This window comes from Falco rusticolus, chromosome 17 (genome assembly GCF_015220075.1).
Source record: "Falco rusticolus isolate bFalRus1 chromosome 17, bFalRus1.pri, whole genome shotgun sequence".
In the NCBI taxonomy this organism is placed as follows: Eukaryota; Metazoa; Chordata; class Aves; order Falconiformes; family Falconidae; genus Falco; species Falco rusticolus.
This window is the reverse complement of record NC_051203.1, coordinates 6,926,573-6,943,301: the sequence shown is the minus strand read 5'-3', so window position 1 is coordinate 6,943,301 and position 16,729 is coordinate 6,926,573. Positions and strand designations below refer to the sequence as shown.

Sequence of the window (16,729 nt, the reverse complement as noted above, 5' to 3'; positions counted from 1 at the left end):
TTTTATATCCACAAACCTGATAAATATAAGAAAAGCCTCACACTTTGCATTTAAATCTTGTACTGCCAGGTAACAACAAATACTAAATTTTTCCAGATCACTGCAAGTAGCCTGAAGAAAGGGTCCAGTTCTCATGTCCCAGTTTCTAATTCTTTAGATAGGATAGAAAGTTCTGCCAAAAAACTAGGTTTGGGTTTATTATTTTTGAACATGAGAGGTGTTGTTTTTCTTCGCCATTGCCTTAATACCCAACATCTCTGCAACCACACCCCCCCAGGAAGAGCAGATCTCTGAAGAGCATAGCTCAATTAGGAGAAATAAAAATAAGTATCAGATGTATTTGCCAAAAGGCAATAAATAAGGATTTCAGAACAACAAATTTTATGCCCCCCAAAGGTGATTCAACAAAGCAGAAACTGATTTAAGTCCTTTTTCTCTTTCCTGCACTTCACCCAGTGTAAGAAAAAACAGTCCACAAAAAGAACTTCCTCAGGTAAAAACCCTTTTACTATTCCTGCAGCATGACACTTCACATTACAGATCAGAGTTTGATGACTGAATGGAAGAATAAGCTATTTTTAGTAGACTTTTAACTGCGAGAAAATGCAGAGAACAAGTTGGTAGTTTCTCAATACTTTAGAACTTCCCTGTGGATGTACTACGCGCATTTGTGTACAAAAGGTTAACAAAGACCCCAAGATCCCGTCCTCGGGGTCACCACTTTCCCCAGAAGGACCACCACAGCCTGATGAAAAGAATTCCATTTTAAGCAGTGTTCAGCACCACAATTTAAACAGTTTCCCATCCACAAAGCAATTCTCGTCTTTGTTCCATGTTCCTTCCCTCTGCAAAGACCAGAGAATGCGGATACCTTCCTGCTTCCCGTCTTGTCATTCTTTTACTATGGAATTGGTGCCAAGATCAGACTGTTGCATGGCCAAAGGTTATTAAATTTACACAAGAGTTCCAATTCTCCGTATTTGGGATAAGGAACTGTTTGAACAGCACAAACACTTCCAATGCTTCTTTAAAAAGCCACTGACAGCTCTGATGGCAGACAGCTATCACAGGAAAACTGCTTTAAATGAAAAACTTGCAAATCACTTAACTGTGCTTATGTTTAAAGAAAGTGTTAAGAACATTGTTTCAACAATACAAATACCCGTGACTTACAAATACTTCTAACTCCAGGTTCAAACCACAAAGTCAATGTTCCACCTGACCCAGGGAAGACCCTGACACCAACAGCGTCTCACCAACACCCACTGCCAGGGACAGACCAGCACCATCCGAGAGGGGTGCCCACAGGGCATCTCACCCACTCCCTGATCTGCCTCAGAAACACCCTGAAACTTCACTCACCACCCAAGTCAGTCTGAATGACACCCGTCTGCATGTGAGCTCACAGGTGAGTGACATCACTCGTTACACATCTGGATGGCCTGCACTCCTGTTTGTCCAACGGAAGGGCACTGGAGCAGGCAGCCACCACACTCTCACTGCCTTCTACAAGGTATTTACTAAGGCAGAAAGATTAATATGAAAGATTCATATTAATAAGGCTATGCAGCTACCAAAACTAAGTGACAGTGAAGTATTTTCAGTGCAGCACCTTACGGCTGAGCAGGCAAACACACCTTTTTCCCCTTACATTACTCAATTGCACAGTGACAAAGCAGCAGGAGATTTATGCTCTGGACCCAAACCTTATTTTGAATCCATACACTTTACACAGGAGTTAGAAAAGATGTCTCTGGCTAGCAAAGACCCATATATCCTGAAATATTTTGCAGAACAGAGCAGAACAAAAGGATAAAATATGCAGTACAGCATAAACAACATTAACTCCACTGCAATTATTTGCTATTTTGATGAACATTAAGCGTCCTGCCCTAATGAATTCATTTAAGTACCAGCAGCATCTCCTAATGGGCATTAATTAAACTTTTCCAGCATCTCTACCTTCACCAGAGAAAAGTAATTACTCACTGCTGTCCTACAGAGAGGGAAATAAAATCCACAGGATTAGGGTTTTTTTATATTGAGTAAGTAGGGCACATAGGAAAGCCTGCAATTTAGAGGCAAGTTGCTGTAGTTCGTAATTCCACGACATGAGCAATACTTCAGGCCGTGCACTGGGTAAAACAGGTTTTCTGCTGCCTGTAAATAAACCACAAAAGCAGGTTTAATAATAGCAGATAGGTCTGTCAAGGACATAACAATTCGTCTTTTTCAAAATTCGTAAGAGGACACAGCATAAGCCAGTTACCCATTACCTCAGCTATTCTGTATAGTTAAACCACCAGCTGGATATACTCACCAGCATTTCATACCCTATCTATCAGTGAATACATTTAAAAAAGATTTTATTCATAATTATGGCATACTAATGCTTCTATAGTAGGCCATTTAAAACAAGAAGTATACGCATGAGTGGCATCTGAAGAAGTCAAGAGATCTAGAATAACGGACAACAATTTTTATTCATACAAAACTGTTTTACACAATAGGGAGCAACTCTCAATATGAAATAAAACCACAGCAATTTTGTCTTCAAACTTATGCCACTGGCATTTTTTTGTCTACACCAAACACAATGCATTAAAGTTCATGTTATAAACATTATCTTCCAACGAAACACTATCAACTCGAAGCAAACCCATTGCAATAAATATTTCAAAAACACTGCTCAGCAATGGAACACCGTATTTGATTACTTACTGGCACTTCCATTCGATGGCACCCACTAAGCAGTATTCACAAACAAGTTTTGCCTGCACCAAAGCATTTACAATCTAATCTCACTGCAAAGGAGATTAGTGAAATTACTGAGCGATAATAGTTTCAGCAACAGAGGTAAAAATAGCTCCCTGGCACTTCTGGTCAGCTGTTTTCTGAGGAATTCTTTAGACCAATAAAGGATGAAACAAGCCATTAAACATCATTCCCTGGGATTAATAGAGGGCTATGCCTCTCTTTTACATAACAGAATTCTGAAATTCTCCCCAAGTACATGCATTAGGATAAAATAATTTCTACAAACCTAAAACTTTCGGCTTACTTATTTCCTAATAGTTCTGTGGTTTTAAAGGAAATAAACTGGATGTTAATCCTCTTGCATTTAATGAGTAGTACCAGCAAACTCTGCTTCTGTCTGTTGCAAGAAGGTCACAGTAAACTTGGCATATAACCAAAACGAAGTTGCATATAGTGGCAATGAAACCTTAAGTAGGGGAGGAAGGCTTAAGTGGTTTGGGTGTTCTTGTTGTCTACTTGAACAAAAACTGCGTCAAAACGATTTAAAAACCCACCTATGTCCTTAGCCTTTTTCACACAAATCACTTAACACAGGATGGAAATACTTAATCAGCACGTTGACTTACACCCAGTTCAAATCATTTGTCAGTGGGTTAACGTTTTGGTTTTTAATAATGTCAGGAAAAGAAGAAATAACTTATGCACATACATCTCCATACTCAGCTGCTGGGTAAAGCTGGTAGGCCACCAGCTGTGCAAACACAAGAGATGTGCCAAAGGGAATAAACCAGCCCTCATTTCTACTTCAGTTATACTTTTCTTGTGGTCTTCTAACAAGTCTTGCAGGGAAAAGGAAAACTTGTATCAAGACAGGCACTTCTGCTTTTCGTTTCAATTCGTTTTCAAAGGAATGATCTTCCTACCCAGACTCACTAGGTTTCATGCTAGACATGGCTCCCCTGGTAAGTGCTGCTTTTTCCAGAATCCAAAATACGTGCCCAAGATACTACGCACATTACTTTTTCCTAAAAACTGACTACAACTATAGCAACTATTTAAGAGTTACAATACTATATAAAGAGGCTTTCTTTACTAAATTAGTCAGCAAACCACCTAGTCACCTAAAGATTATATATACTTCATTACCTTTAAGTTAACTTTGTTAAAAATATCATACAGAACAAAAGCACGAAGTTATCTATCAGATGCTTTGTCTATTTCTTTGTAACTTTTACTACCAGTCTTCACCACCACAGGCATTTTATTTTCAATGACTTACAAGAATAATTCCTTTAACACTGAATCAGATCAACTTTTTTTCTTAGGATATCAAGAATTAAAACTTTTAATTATTTGGAGTCTCCTAGCCACCTGATTCCACGAGTTAAGAAAAAGGTATCTGTAGATGCCCTAAGACCTACTCAATTGCAGATCAAATACCTTAGGCCACATTTTTATATTTTTTTTCTGGGAATCGTTTCGGTCAGTCAGCAGAGGCTGCACCACTCTGTAGGCACCCCGCAGTGGCAGGTCTCGGCTTGCGGCCATTGAAGACTGAGATATCCTGAATGACTCCCACAGCGTTTACAAAACATTTAAGAAGAACAGACAGATTAAAAACAGGCTTAACTTTGTCACACAAGCCTTAGTGACGCTGGAAAAGAGAGACAAAGACTTTCTACCCTAACATTATTTCCACTACAACTTAATTTGATAAACTACATCACTGTATCAAACAGTAATTAAGCAGCCACTTCAGATGGAATTTTTTCCTCTCATCTGTCCTTTCATCAACATGAAAGGAGATTTTTTTCCTAAAGTTTCTTCTAGCTAAGCACAAACCTGGTACATATGCCACTGTGCACCATCCCACCCCGGTCAGGGGGATCTGCTGAGGAAGCTCTCCGCAGGCACGCCAGACCTGCCAGCATTCCACTTCACAGCGAGCAGGACCGACCCTGTGGGGCACCAACAGCCGCTTCCTACCGTGCCACAACTGCAACGCAGCATTTCCACATCAAAGCTCAGCACTCGCTCCTGCCCACCCAGCTGCAAACTGCACCTTCTCCGAGCCAAGGGGAAGGAGGATGCAAGAAGGTGCCTGATGCCATGGCTGGAGAGGACTCCAGCAGAGCACTGCAGAAGAAATCAGCTGCCACAGACTCAGAGGCAAAGGCCGAGGCTGGTCACGGCCTTTCCCCTTTCCCATACCAGCACACCCCACTTTGCCCACAGAGCACGCCAAGAGCTGACGAACCCTTTCCATGGGCAAACAGATGGTCCTGGCAAAAGCGCTCCTGAGTTGCGTGCTACATCCTCGCCTGCATGCTAAAACAGTCCTTAACAGAAGAGACACAATTTGAATCCCAAAACATAATAGCTAACATCGAATTGCTCTTAACATACAACTCCAAAACGATCCCAGTCCAAGGGAAATTACTTTCTCCCTAAATGTTTTATCAAAAAAACCTCTGGCAAAGCCAGCTGGGGCATTTCAGTAGCAACCCAGCACTAAATATGTTCCTTTATGCTCTACATTCAAAGCCTGATATACAGGCTAAGCCACCAAGTATTGATGGTTTTTTTTCAGAACAATTTCTGGCAGAGGACTGCACAGATCTACCAACTTGTATTTTTAAAGTTCAAAATGGCTTTCAGTGTTCTTCAGAGCCCTGAGAAACTGGCCAAAGATGTATAACTCAAACTGCATTTGATTACTGGGAGGTAAACAACACTGGAACATACTGACCACTCATTTTTACTTCTAAGACATGAGAACTTTATTCATATTTCCACTATGAAGTGAAACATCTAATGACCAGGCCTAAAAATGCGTGTGAGTTTTTAGTGGGATGGCCAAGGAAGAGAGCTTGTTTTTTCTCTTAGATTACTATCATGTTTAGTCTATGATGCATCTAGAGTTGAAAACTTCTGAAAGTGCTTTTATGTAAACCTGTAATGATCTGCAGACAGCTACTGAATGCTGTAAATCTGCAAGCCAAGAATCTACGATGGAGTAAACATCACCCCGATTCACATCTCTCAGGTGCTTGAACAATGGTTTTCAAGAAAAGTGAAAAAAAAATTAAGTAAAATGTGTTTCCAATTTCCAATTCTTTATTTCCTATTGTTAATAAGCTTCATAAATCAACCTTGAAAACAGCCAGGCTGCAGTTACCTCCTCCTCCTCCTCCGCAGCCCTTGGGCAGTCACCCCGTGCCGGCCCGGCAGCCCTGGCACACCGCACTGGAGCGGTGCGGGAGGGCCATGCCCGGCAGGACAGCTTGCTGCACCGCTGCAGAATGTCACACCTGAACAGCTGGGAGGCACATTACAGCCGAGACACGACCAACATGCCCTGCAAAGCCAACATGTCAGGCTGCACCGGGGCCGGTCTCCCGCGGGACGCAGCCCTCCCCAGGCGCGCCGTGTGCCAGCTTGAGTGCCCTCCTGCGAGCGGGGGACCTCTGCAGGGCGTCAGTGCCACGCTGGTCCTCACACCCTGCCTCAGGCTGCCGCGCTCTTCAGCCCCAAACAGATACAGCGAGTAAATACATATTTGTAGTCTGACAAAGGAAGGGTGGGAGGACTGCCACGTCCCCACTTCACCTGAGAAGCCCAAGTGACATCCAGTGGTATGTGAACATTTAGGGCTGCAGCGGTTTCTGGGAGACTTTGATGGAAACTTCTATATTCCCCCACATGACGTTTATGGAGCAAAGAGGACACGCTCGAGGGAACCAGCTCCACCCCGACAGAGGCAGCTGTGGGTCTGGGGCCTCCACGGGCTCCTACAGCTCCCACGTGGCCGACGAAACAATGATATTTTAACTAACATCCAGCACGAGGGAAGCATTCCCATGTCTTTAGTTTAAAGGTATACTGGGACTAAATTAGAAGAAAACTGGACATCTGTGCCTTCCCACACGCAGTTATTAATTAGCACGTGCAGGTTGCTAGAACAATAAGCATCAGAAGGCAAAGGTCAAACCGTTACTGAACCCTGCTGAGCCCTTCTCCAGGGCCTGCCCCTGGCACTTGACATGCCCAAATGAAGACATGTTTCCCACTATCAGGGATTATTTGCTGTCGGTTATGGCCTCGTGCTTGTGCTGAGAGAAGAAGCAATAAACCCCTAACCCTACTCTTTTGTACCATTACTGAATCTCACTCATACTTATTTCCATTCTGTTGTAATTCCACCTTTCTCTGTCTCACTGCTCAAGTACTTCCAGGCTGCTGACCTCTTTCTTCGCATCTCCTCTGCTTCTGGCTCTCTGAGGCAAGTTGAGGAGTGACCCCCAAAGTACTCCCTAATACCATCTACAGAATTTGGCAACACCAGCTCGTGACTTGCATCTCCCACGTCCCCCACTGGATCAGACCTGCCTGGCACATGTCAGCTCAGGCACTTGCATCACAGCGGAGACAAGGTGATACCACCAGCTTCTTCAAAGCAATCTGTGCTGGAGATGGTCCTGGAGGGTCCCAGCCTCACCAAACCAACGCAGTTTTGTACAAGTGCAACGCAACTATCGTTGTGGTCAGATTTTGGATTAGGTTCTCATTTTACAGCAATACTAGTTTGAATTTCTAAGAATACATGTTCTCTATTTCTAAATGCAGTGGATTTAAGAAAAGACAACTTTAGTAACAGGTGATTCACACAATCACATTAACCTTGTTGATTGCCTTTAGCACCTTTTTGAAAGAATACTTCATTATCATGCAGATTGAAATAACGCATTTCTAGACACTAAAACCCAGAATACTTCTGATGTTTATATAGTGTCCATAATCCATATTCATAAGGCACCAGCTGTTAGTCTGATTGTTTTTAATACCAAAAGTCAGTAATGAAATGGCACTGAAGTAGAACTCAGTAAGAATCAATATTCAAGTGTACCATGATCTGACAGAGATAGAATTCAAGCTTGACACTTTTTGTACAGGTAACTGAAGAGACGGCAATCCAGAGCTTAAAGGAATTAACTTTTTAACCATATCTCAGGAAGATAAATTTACAATGGATCTAGCTACACAAACCAGACTGCTGCTGTTCAGCAAGTGAAGAGTGACACAGGATGGATAGTAAACACCCCAGTGATCTTCAATTTGAAGAAGTTACATTCAACTGAGAGCAACCAACAATTCATGAAAAATTACAGGCTTGAGAAACATACATATTGAAAAGTAGCTTAAGCAAGCATCTTCAAAAGTAGCTATGAAAACAAGCTTTAAAAGCTCACTGTCAGAGAAAGCCTAGAGTTATGTCTAACCACCCTGGTGTGTTTTGCAAATGAAATTACATTTCCACATACGATCACTACTTTAACACGTTGCATTTGCATATGACAAAAAAGCACAGTGACATAAGCTTGAAGATTGCTATGATGGTATTTCATATCAAAAGCTACACCTAAACTCATCACAGAACATGGCTATGTGCAACCACCCGTATCTGCATCTGTACAGCACTGAGGGGCAGCTTGTACAGAGGTTTTAACAGACAGTATGGAAAAATTAACACAAACCCCAGTGTCCCTCAACTTGATGCACCCATAGCAGCTATCCCCTTTTCTCCATCAGTGCCTTTACAGTCTCCTTGACGCCACACCGACAAACACCCTTTCCTAGGATATTCCCCTTTTCACCAAAGTATATGTTCTTGCTTTTAAAACTGATTAGCTTGGAAGCCAGCCCATCGTATTCAACTACTGCTGGTATGCCACCTGGGAGCAGCTCCTGTTCCCACTGTAACCTGCTGAGGGCCCAAGAAAGATTAATTTAACACAGATTCAAATACCAATTAGCAACCGAGAAGATGAATTACTTAGGATTCTTGTTTTGATGATGATGTAACAGATCAATACAAGTCTGCAATCTTCCTACTGCATTTTTCCCTCACCTTCTGTTCAGCAGAACTAAATAAGGAATTTACTCTCAAATACAAAGAGCTCATATTTTTCTTAATCCAAATCTAGTACTCTCAGGAATACTATCGCTTTGAAAAAGAAAATTGTTCCCATTCAGGGAACAAGATGCGATTTAACTAACAGCCCATGAATGTGACAAAATGCTTCTTAAAAGGAAGCATCATGAATTAAAAACAAGAATCAGAAGAATGAAATCAAAGACATCGAAATAGAGCAACAATCAAAACTAGAATAATTTTTTTCAGCCGTCAATTTGAATGCACAATACCTGTTATATGATTTTTTTTTTTAAGAATTATCAGCTGAAAAGTATCTTGAAGCAGAGGTTTCAATAATACAGGAGCACGATGCATAGCAAGTTATACAAGTGCAGCTTGTTTACCTCAGGAATATTCTAAAAAGGCAGTTCAGTTTTAAAGTGTCTTTGTTTTATAATAGAAAAATGAGAATTCCTTTAAAAAAAATAAGGAAATTTCATCTTCTGAGAGTGGTAAAAACTAGCCATTTTCTACAACTGACTAGCATTTCATTAAAGCCAGCCAAGAATTCAAAAGCAACACCTAAACAAAAATTATGAAGGCAAAATATGCTGTTGAAATCATGGCTTCTAATAAAGGTTCATGTTTATTTCATTCTTGGCTTCATTCACATAGAAGAAAAAGCCTCCTGCCATTGCAGAGTGGTGGCAAAATTACAGTTTCAAGGATTTTAAAGAAGTTCTATGCTGGCTTATAGACCAAAGCTTTTTTTTTTTTCTTTTTTTCTTTTTAATAGAAAAGCACCATAAAGATATATGCAAGAATTTCAATCAAAACTGTCTACCTGAACAAGAAAACTTCCTTCCAGGCATAACAAGTGCTTGATCGTTCAGTCCTAGCGAAAATCTCCTTCCCCTACAGCAGGGGACACAGACGCAGAGGAGGTGGGTTGGAGAACACTGGCTGCACTACCCGCTCTGCCACCAGCTCCAGGTAAATGCCAGCGTTACACTGCACTGTTCTACTGGGTCTCGGGAGAGACATCAGCAAACCGTACAGGGAAGAGAATGGCTTTCCTGAAGGGAACAAAAAAAGTGCAAATTAAAACCGTGGTGTTAAATAGCGCAGCAGCAAAAGCCACATGAGGCCTCGTTATCATTTGAGACTAACACGCCAAGAAAGAATAGAATAATTAGAGCGCATTTATGGTGAAATCATTAACACGGTACTCATCGCAGGAAAATTTAAACAAAGGAGTATGTGAAAGTGAAAGGCAATACATTCTATGCCAAGAATAATGTGTTTATATAAAGATGAATAGGAGAAACAAGATTATAAATTACACGCACATACTAATACCCATGCCCTGGCAAGTGCTTGATAGTCCTCTGCATCCACACATCTGAGATGTAAGCTAATAGCTTTTCGTGCAAGATGGCTCTCTAAAAATGCTATAGGACACACCACTGCTACTACCAATGCTTTGGAGAAACAACAGCCTCCAGCGAAAAGCATTTCTTGATCAGTTTTCTTTTTCAAGACTGCACATCTGTCTCCTGCACAGTTTCAAGGAACTGGGATGCCCTACACATTCATTATAGCAACCCTGAATGTTTTCATCATTTCTTAAGTGTGGTAAAACAAATCAGCCTTTCCTTCTGTATAAAAATGGATCAGTTCCCCATGCACCCTGAAGCAGGGAGGGCAGTTTTCCACACCAGCATCCAGCAGCCCCCCACCCAACGCACATCAAGGACTGAAGGACCTGAGCTGGCTGCGTCAGCTCCTCAGACTAGCAGACTAACACATTAGTCTGTTTAATCTCCGAGCTGGCATACTGCCAGCTTCCACAGAAACACAGAATTAGGGTAATGCCTTTCCTCTGAGAGGCAAAATTATCCTAGTGTGTACTCTGATCTCTGTTTTAACATGGCACATTTAGAATTCATCTGATTTTGCAAAAACAGCTTCGGAGTGTGGCGTGCCCTCCTCTCTGCCTTAATTGCCAAACATGCAAATGTTTACCCCCGCACGAAGGCTTCATACCTACCTCAAGCACAAGAGAAAATGTAAATGAATCTTATATACTCAGCTTCAAGTATTGTGTCTCGAGTGTCAAATCCTGATCTGAATCACTGCATGTGTCATCACCATTTTCATTCATTCTGCTTCAGAGAAGGGACCCCCATGCACAAGCTGACTGCTAAACACTTCCTTCAACTCCTCTCGGTAGCAGACACATCAGGGATCGATCACCATGCAATTTTACAGTCACATGAGAAAATGCATCCAGCAGTAAGTTACCTTCTCGTAAGGTTGTACTAGATTTTGATCAGGAGAGCATTTTGGTAAGACAAAGCCTTGCTGGCTTCAAGATCCTCAAGTCCCAAGAGTATTACATCATTTAGTGAAAGATACTGACTCGAAGAAAAAGATCAGTTTGGTACCGAGAACTTCAGAGTACCACATCCACCTGTCAATCCCCTTATTCTCTGTACTAACGCATCATAACTCAAATAAAGCAATAGATCTGAAGTAGTTAGAGATGTCACATCAAAAGGCTGCAGATTGTGGCTGAGCACACACAAAGCAGCAACATGTGTCAGCTTTCAACTGGGGTGTACTGTATGTATCATAAACTGCACGAAGTACTGAAAAAAATAATGATCCCACGAGTCCTGCGAGTATGAGCTGGGAAGTACTCCATGTGTCCCAGCAGGGAAAAAAAACCATCAAAGCACAAACTGATAACTTACTGCAGGCCAGGCAATCCAGATGGGAGATAACAAATAAATGCCCCAGTCAGAGGAAGAGCTCCAGCCACCACTGTGAAAGTCAGCTATGAAACAAATACATAGGAAATAGAGATTTAATAGTTTCAGGAGCACTGAGACTATTAAAAAAATTTAGTCTGAAGGGGGCTTTTCATCATTTAAAATCTTGCTGCATTTTTTGATTAAAGATCGGGTTTGATACAACGGAGCCAACATGCATTCTCTCAATAATCAAGGGACAAAACTATGTGCTCTGAAGCGTTTGTCAAGTGGAAGAGTTGCAAGACTCTGCCCTTTTCTTCCTAGGTGCTAGTTAGAGTGGCCATGAAACCATAATAATTGCCACAGAGTAGCTGTATTCATCAAAGCTCCTTAGTTTGGAAGGAAAACACATTCCTTCCTACGTAGTATCTGGCAATTCAGGCTGCAGAAATAGGAACTTGCAGTAATTTTTCTTACTTCAAGTCTGTAACCTAGTTTTGATGTATTTTGGCTACCACACTGCTGTGAAGAAAGAAGGCATTCAAAGCTGTATTTATGAGTATTTTAGCACACAGCCTCACCTGTACACACAAACATCTTTCTGGCTAGATCTGAATGCCGTATGCAAAAAAAAAAAAAAAAGGTACCTTTAAAGGATGAACTTAGCACTCAAAGACAGTGGATTTGACTAAAGCAAAATGCTTTAGTTTTTCCTTAATGGAAATAAAACCTGCAACAGTGCCAGTTAGTTACAAGGCTCATGTACTAATACAAGTAACACTGGACAGGGAAGGTCCTTGAGCCACATGGCAGCCATTGTTTCAATGCATGTAAGCCAGCGATTAGCTTGAGACCAGCACTTACCAAGCGTGGCTAAAATACAAATGCATTCATTATGATGAGCTGGCCTGCGTTAGCATGCATGCACATACATATAAGTATCACATTGCACAAGAAGCCTTATTTCTCTGTACTGCCGTTTTGCTCGTCTGATCAACCGGCACCAGAATGGAAGATTTTCCAGCTGGCCTGCACGCACCTGAGCCAGACCTCATCCAGGGGCCCAGCTGCAGCACCAACAGCATGCATCCCCAGCCTGCGGCACACTGGTCTTGTTCCCCCTCCTCAGCAAGTAAGGACAGAGCAAGAAAGGGAAGGACAAATCTCTTCATCAACAAAATGGTCCATCATTTGTGATGTGCGGTTAACAGATGGCATTCAAATTAACATTCATATCTTTCAAGTGTCTTATCAAACAAGACTAAACAGCATCTTGAAATTTCCATTTTAAATTTTCTATGAGCTTGCTAGAAGTATCACAGACAGATTTTACTGCTGTCAACTAAAGCTGTTGCTGCCTTTAATGAAGGACTACATCACTACTTGAAATAAAGCAGTCCAGTCCCCCAACATGCTGTTCAAGGCCACTGGGACACCTGCACAGACTTCACCTGGAATACGGAGCCAGCCCTCAAACCCAAAGCTGCGCTTCTAAAATGCAGAGGCAGATCACGAGAGCATCAAGGCCTTATAAGCTCCCTAAGACTGAGACACAAGGTGACAAATTCCTTGCTGTGGTGGTAGAGACCCCTGAAGTTGGATCCCCTCAGACTTCTGTCCCAGCAGCACTCAAACCCGAAAAGCCATCAGGGACACGAAGGCCAGCTGGCAGAGGCACTCCTTGCCTTCCAACGTGATGGTTCTTTTGAGAGAGAACAGTTTTGACTGAAGGAAAACATGAAACACGGGACCTTAAAAACCAGTAATACAATTACAGGTCTCTGAGAATCCAGACCTGTTACGAGTGCGCGCTGCCAGCACCCCAGCCCTCGCTCCCTTCACCACCCGCACGACCCCACGCATCTCCCCAGCTGCCTTCCAAAGGTCAGCAAGTCTGGATCGCTCTGGATCACAAGGGGTAGAAGGGAAGCCAAATTCAAAGTCACAGGTCTTCACAGAGAACGCCTTGTCAACAACTTTCCTAATTACATATACCCTAACTGGAACACTGCCACTGAGTGCTACTGTGGCAATCTTGTAAAAAAACAAAACCAACCAAGAAAAACAGTATGCTTTAAAATACTGTATTTAAGGACACTAAGTCTAACACAGAAAATTGCTGCACAAGTCATCTGATGTGGTAAATAAGCTTGCAATATGTTCCAGTACGGGAAGAATTGTTGGATCTGAAGCTTCAATTTTATTTGTTCCAAAAGTTAAATAAATTCAGCATGAAAACGCTAGCTCTCTTTTTACAACTCAACCCAGCGTTCGGTTCACAAGCTCTGGATGACTATGCTAAACAGCACAGGTCTTTGCAAGACTCCAGCAGTAGCTTCCTTCTGTTGAGAAAACCATTGCTGTATTTTAACCACTCACTAACCCACTGGAGAATTCTGCTCTTATCTTTTGGCAGCTACGCTACCACACAACGTGCGCTCAGTGAGAGCCTTACTCAATGTCTGTTGATACCTTACTGAAAGTCTATTTCAAAACCCAGCACATCAAAATACTTCGATTTGATTAAACCAACCAGTGAACCTTCAAAAACTAACAGCCTTTCTTCTAAAAAGCCACCCACTCTCCTCATTAGATGGTATTTATTCACATGCCCAGTAGTTTCAGTCTTACCTACGGTCTTAACCAGCTTGCTGGCATCAGAAGCCAGTCCCAATGGTCTTCTGGACCCTTTCCCTACTAGCACCATGTCCTACACCACTGATGATTTAAGGAATGGGCAACACAGTGCTGTTTAGTGCTTCATATTTGGAACTCCTAATGAACATCACCCAGCTCTGGACCTTTTCTACTATTCATTGCATCAATTTCTTCTGTATCTTTCCTGCCAGTTTTAACTTGACAGTTTGAGCCATCTCTGTTGTGGAAAGTCCCCGTACAGGAATACCCCTATTACCCTCCATAATAAACACAAGAAATACCTTTGATCTCCTAACTGTAGTTTTTATCTTCCACAAGCTTTCTCTTTTTAAAAGGGATTTACAATTATTTCCTATCTTCCTCAATTTTTTTTAATCCTCTTATTTTGCATTTAACTTGCAGCTGTTTGTTCTTTTCTATTTTCTTCATTAAGACAGGATTTCTAATTTTGGAAATAAAGACATCTTTCAAAGCTTACCAGGCTTCTGTAGGTGCTTTTAAGGTGTGGGCTTGTTTTTCTTTTGTTTTGTTTTTTAATTTGTTTAGCAAGTGATATGTATCAGGATCAACTGCACAGTTTTCAGATGACTTTTCATTACTGGTCAAAGAAGGAAAATCTGATTTAAAATACGTGTCGCTTAAAGTCAATTAGCAACCCAGCAGTTACGAAAGAAGCACAAGACAGATGTCAAACAAAGAAACTGCGTAAGAAATCGCATCAGAAACACTGCTGTCAGTTGGGATTCAGATAAAAACGGTTCCACCGGAGACAGTTTCTCTGTAACGCATCACGCTTGCACCTGGACCGTCTGACCAGGAAAGCGGTAAATCTGAAGCTCATTCCACTGAATCATCGGCTCATGTGACTGCAGGTACCACAATTCAGCATTAACTTGACATCTGACAGGCACGTTGATGAAATAGATTTTACCACAAGGATCTGGTATCGTTAGTTAATTAAAGGGCATTGCAAATTAATCTAAGCGTACGGAAAAAGAGCACCCAGAGTTTGTCCTCGGTGTTTGTCTTTGGCAAGTCAGAAACCAAACAGGGCACAGTGACGGCACGTCGCCAGCCACGCTCCCGCCTCCGCGGTCCCGAGCATCCAGCGCCCGCCCGGCTCCGAGCGGGTCACGGAACCCCGGGGCACCGCCTCCTCCCGCTGCCGAGCCGGGACGGCCGGTGCCCAGGCGCCAGCACCGGCTGCCGCGCACACCAGCACGGCGGCGGGTAGGGACCCCCGGCAGCCCCCGGAGCCCCTGCTCGGCCCCGGGAGGGCACAGCCGCTCCGCCACACGCCAAGCACGGCGGCGCGACAGCGGGAGCCGCGGGAAGCGCTCGGGTTCCGGAGCCGGCCGGCACGGCGCGGGGCGAGGCGGGCGGCAGCGGCTGGGCACCGGGCCCTCCCCCGCGGCGACAGGCGCGCCCCGGCACCGGGACCGAGCCGGCGGCCCGCGACGGCCACCCGCTGCCTAAAGCCGGCGGTCCCCGACGGGCCGGGGGAGCGAGCGCCGCCCCGGGGCAGGGCCGCGCCGCCGGGGCCCCGCGCAGCCCCACGCGGCGGCGAGGCCACCCCTCCCGCTCCCCGCCTGTCGCCCCGTTCGGCGGAGGCGACCGCCCGCGGCGCAGGAAACTTTCCCAGCCCGGCAGCCGCCCCCCGCGCCCCGCCGCCACCGGACGAGCGCTCCCACACCCCGCCGCGGCCCTCCCGCCGCCCCGCAGGGCGCCGGCGCGGCTGGGCCTACCCGCGGCCGGCTCGGCGGCGGCGCGGGCAGCGGCGGGGCGGGCCGCGGGTCCGGCGGGCGCGGCGCGGCCTGCGGCGCCCGGCTCACCTGGGCGCACGGTCTTGAGGCGCACGGGCTCCCTGAAGTGCCGCACGACGGCCAGCGTGTCGCGGTGCGTGAGGCCGCTGACGGGGGTGCCGTTCACCTCCAGCAGCACGTCGCCCGGCGCCGGCGCCTTGCCCGAGAGCAGCGCGGGGCCCGGCGCGCCCTCGCCGCCCGGCAGCAGGCGGCCCGCCAGGTAGGGGAACTCGCCGCGCTCGGCGCCGCCGCGCAGGAGGTCGGGGTCGGGGCCCGCCGGGCCGCCCCAGGAGACCACGCACTCCTGCACCTTGCTCAGCCAGTGCCGCTTCTTCCGCAGCGTCTTGGACATGCCGCACCACGGGGCGCCGCTGCCCGCCCCGCGCCGCCGCCGCCGCTCCCGCCCCGGCCGCGGCTGCCGCCCGACTGCCGCCCCGCCGCGGCGCCGCCCCGCCCGCCCGGCCCCGCCGCTGCCCCGCCCCGCCGCGCGCGCCCCCGGCCCCGGCCCCGGCGCGCGCCCCCGGCCCCGCCACGCCCCCGCCGCGCCCTACCGGCCGCGCTGGCCACGCCCCCCCTGCCGCCGGCCCCCGGGGCGGGGCTAGTGCCGTCACGGGCAGCGCGGCGGCCGGCTCCGGGCTCCGGCGCTACGGCCGGGCCGGGCCTCGGCTGCCCCCGGCCCTGCTGGGCGCTCCGGCCCCGCGCCGCCGGCTAGGTGTGGCCCTCTTGGCCGGGAGCAGCCCCGCAGGCGGGGCCCGCCGCGGCCGGGGTCTCGCCGCAGCCGGGAGCCCCCCTCGGGCAGGATCTCCCGTCAGCCGGTGCCCCCTCAGCCAGGAGCCCCCAGT

General features: G+C 45.8%; 1 protein-coding gene across 4 annotated transcripts in view; it reads right to left on the bottom strand.

Annotated features, from left to right (window-relative positions):
* The window catches only part of MAGI3 (membrane associated guanylate kinase, WW and PDZ domain containing 3), a 73,497-nt gene extending 57,183 nt beyond the window's left edge, over positions 1-16,314 (bottom strand). For 2 of the 4 annotated variants that reach the window (XM_037410480.1, XM_037410482.1), the window contains exon 1: positions 15,918-16,314. In XM_037410480.1, the coding sequence (XP_037266377.1) occupies positions 15,918-16,239 (322 nt within the window). In that variant the 5' untranslated portion in view covers positions 16,240-16,314. The remainder of the gene's footprint in view (positions 1-15,917) is intronic. The other 2 variants (XM_037410478.1, XM_037410479.1) reach the window with 1 other exon arrangement.
* Between the last annotated feature and the right edge of the window lie 415 nt (positions 16,315-16,729).